Raw genomic sequence first — 746 nt, forward strand, 5'->3', positions numbered from 1 at the left:
TGATATTTTATATTTTACCTAATCTACTATGATATTTCTACAATCAGAAACATTTGCAATATAACAATATAGATAAAATCCTGTATCATGTCATAGTGACTGAACCAACCTACTTTTTAAAAAAGGACTTACTTGCTGGGATCAGCGCCTTTGAAATAAGCATTTATAGTTTCCGTGAATGCAGCTGCAACTGGCAGAGTGTCCTGGGGTCCCATGGTGAGTGGGCTGGGTCCTCTGGAGCACCCTGGTAACCGCACAAAGCCAAAAGATACTCATATGTAAAAAACGTATAGCTAAAACAGACATATTAGGGTTAAATAAAGTCTATAGTATTGCTCAGACATTTACATACATACACTCATCATAGGAATTTATCTAGAGCTTCCATTAATACAAGTTAGACTTTTTCCCCCAAGGTAGAATATAACAACTTCTGTGGATTTATAAAAATCAAAATATTGCACACACGTTTGAACTTATTGTTCCTTTCATTAATTGTCAACAGTCAAAGTTTTACATGTCTACCCTAATTTTCTTTAATTTGCCAAATGTGATTTTTTTTTCTATCGAATTTTCCTAGTCACCTGGTGACATTGTCATGTACAGCTGTGTGTCGTCTGCACAATTAAGCTAATTTAGGATCTGGGTAAGGTGGAGCATGTACATATAGATAGATGAACCGTTGGGGGATACCAACAGATTTTAACCCTTTAAAGCCCGATCCAAGAATAAAACAAAACAGAAAA

The 746-nt window shown here is 35.4% G+C and overlaps 1 protein-coding gene across 1 annotated transcript in view; it reads right to left on the reverse strand.

The window, feature by feature from the left end:
* LOC107083607 (SH3-containing GRB2-like protein 3-interacting protein 1) overlaps positions 1-746 on the reverse strand; it is a 36,568-nt gene that overhangs the window by 10,671 nt on the left and 25,151 nt on the right. The window contains exon 17 of the mRNA XM_015372966.1: positions 133-244. Coding sequence (XP_015228452.1) covers positions 133-244 — 112 coding nt within the window. The remainder of the gene's footprint in view (positions 1-132; positions 245-746) is intronic.

Source organism: Cyprinodon variegatus, unplaced genomic scaffold (assembly GCF_000732505.1).
Source record: "Cyprinodon variegatus isolate N-32 unplaced genomic scaffold, C_variegatus-1.0 Scaffold79, whole genome shotgun sequence".
Lineage (NCBI taxonomy): Eukaryota > Metazoa > Chordata > Actinopteri > Cyprinodontiformes > Cyprinodontidae > Cyprinodon > Cyprinodon variegatus.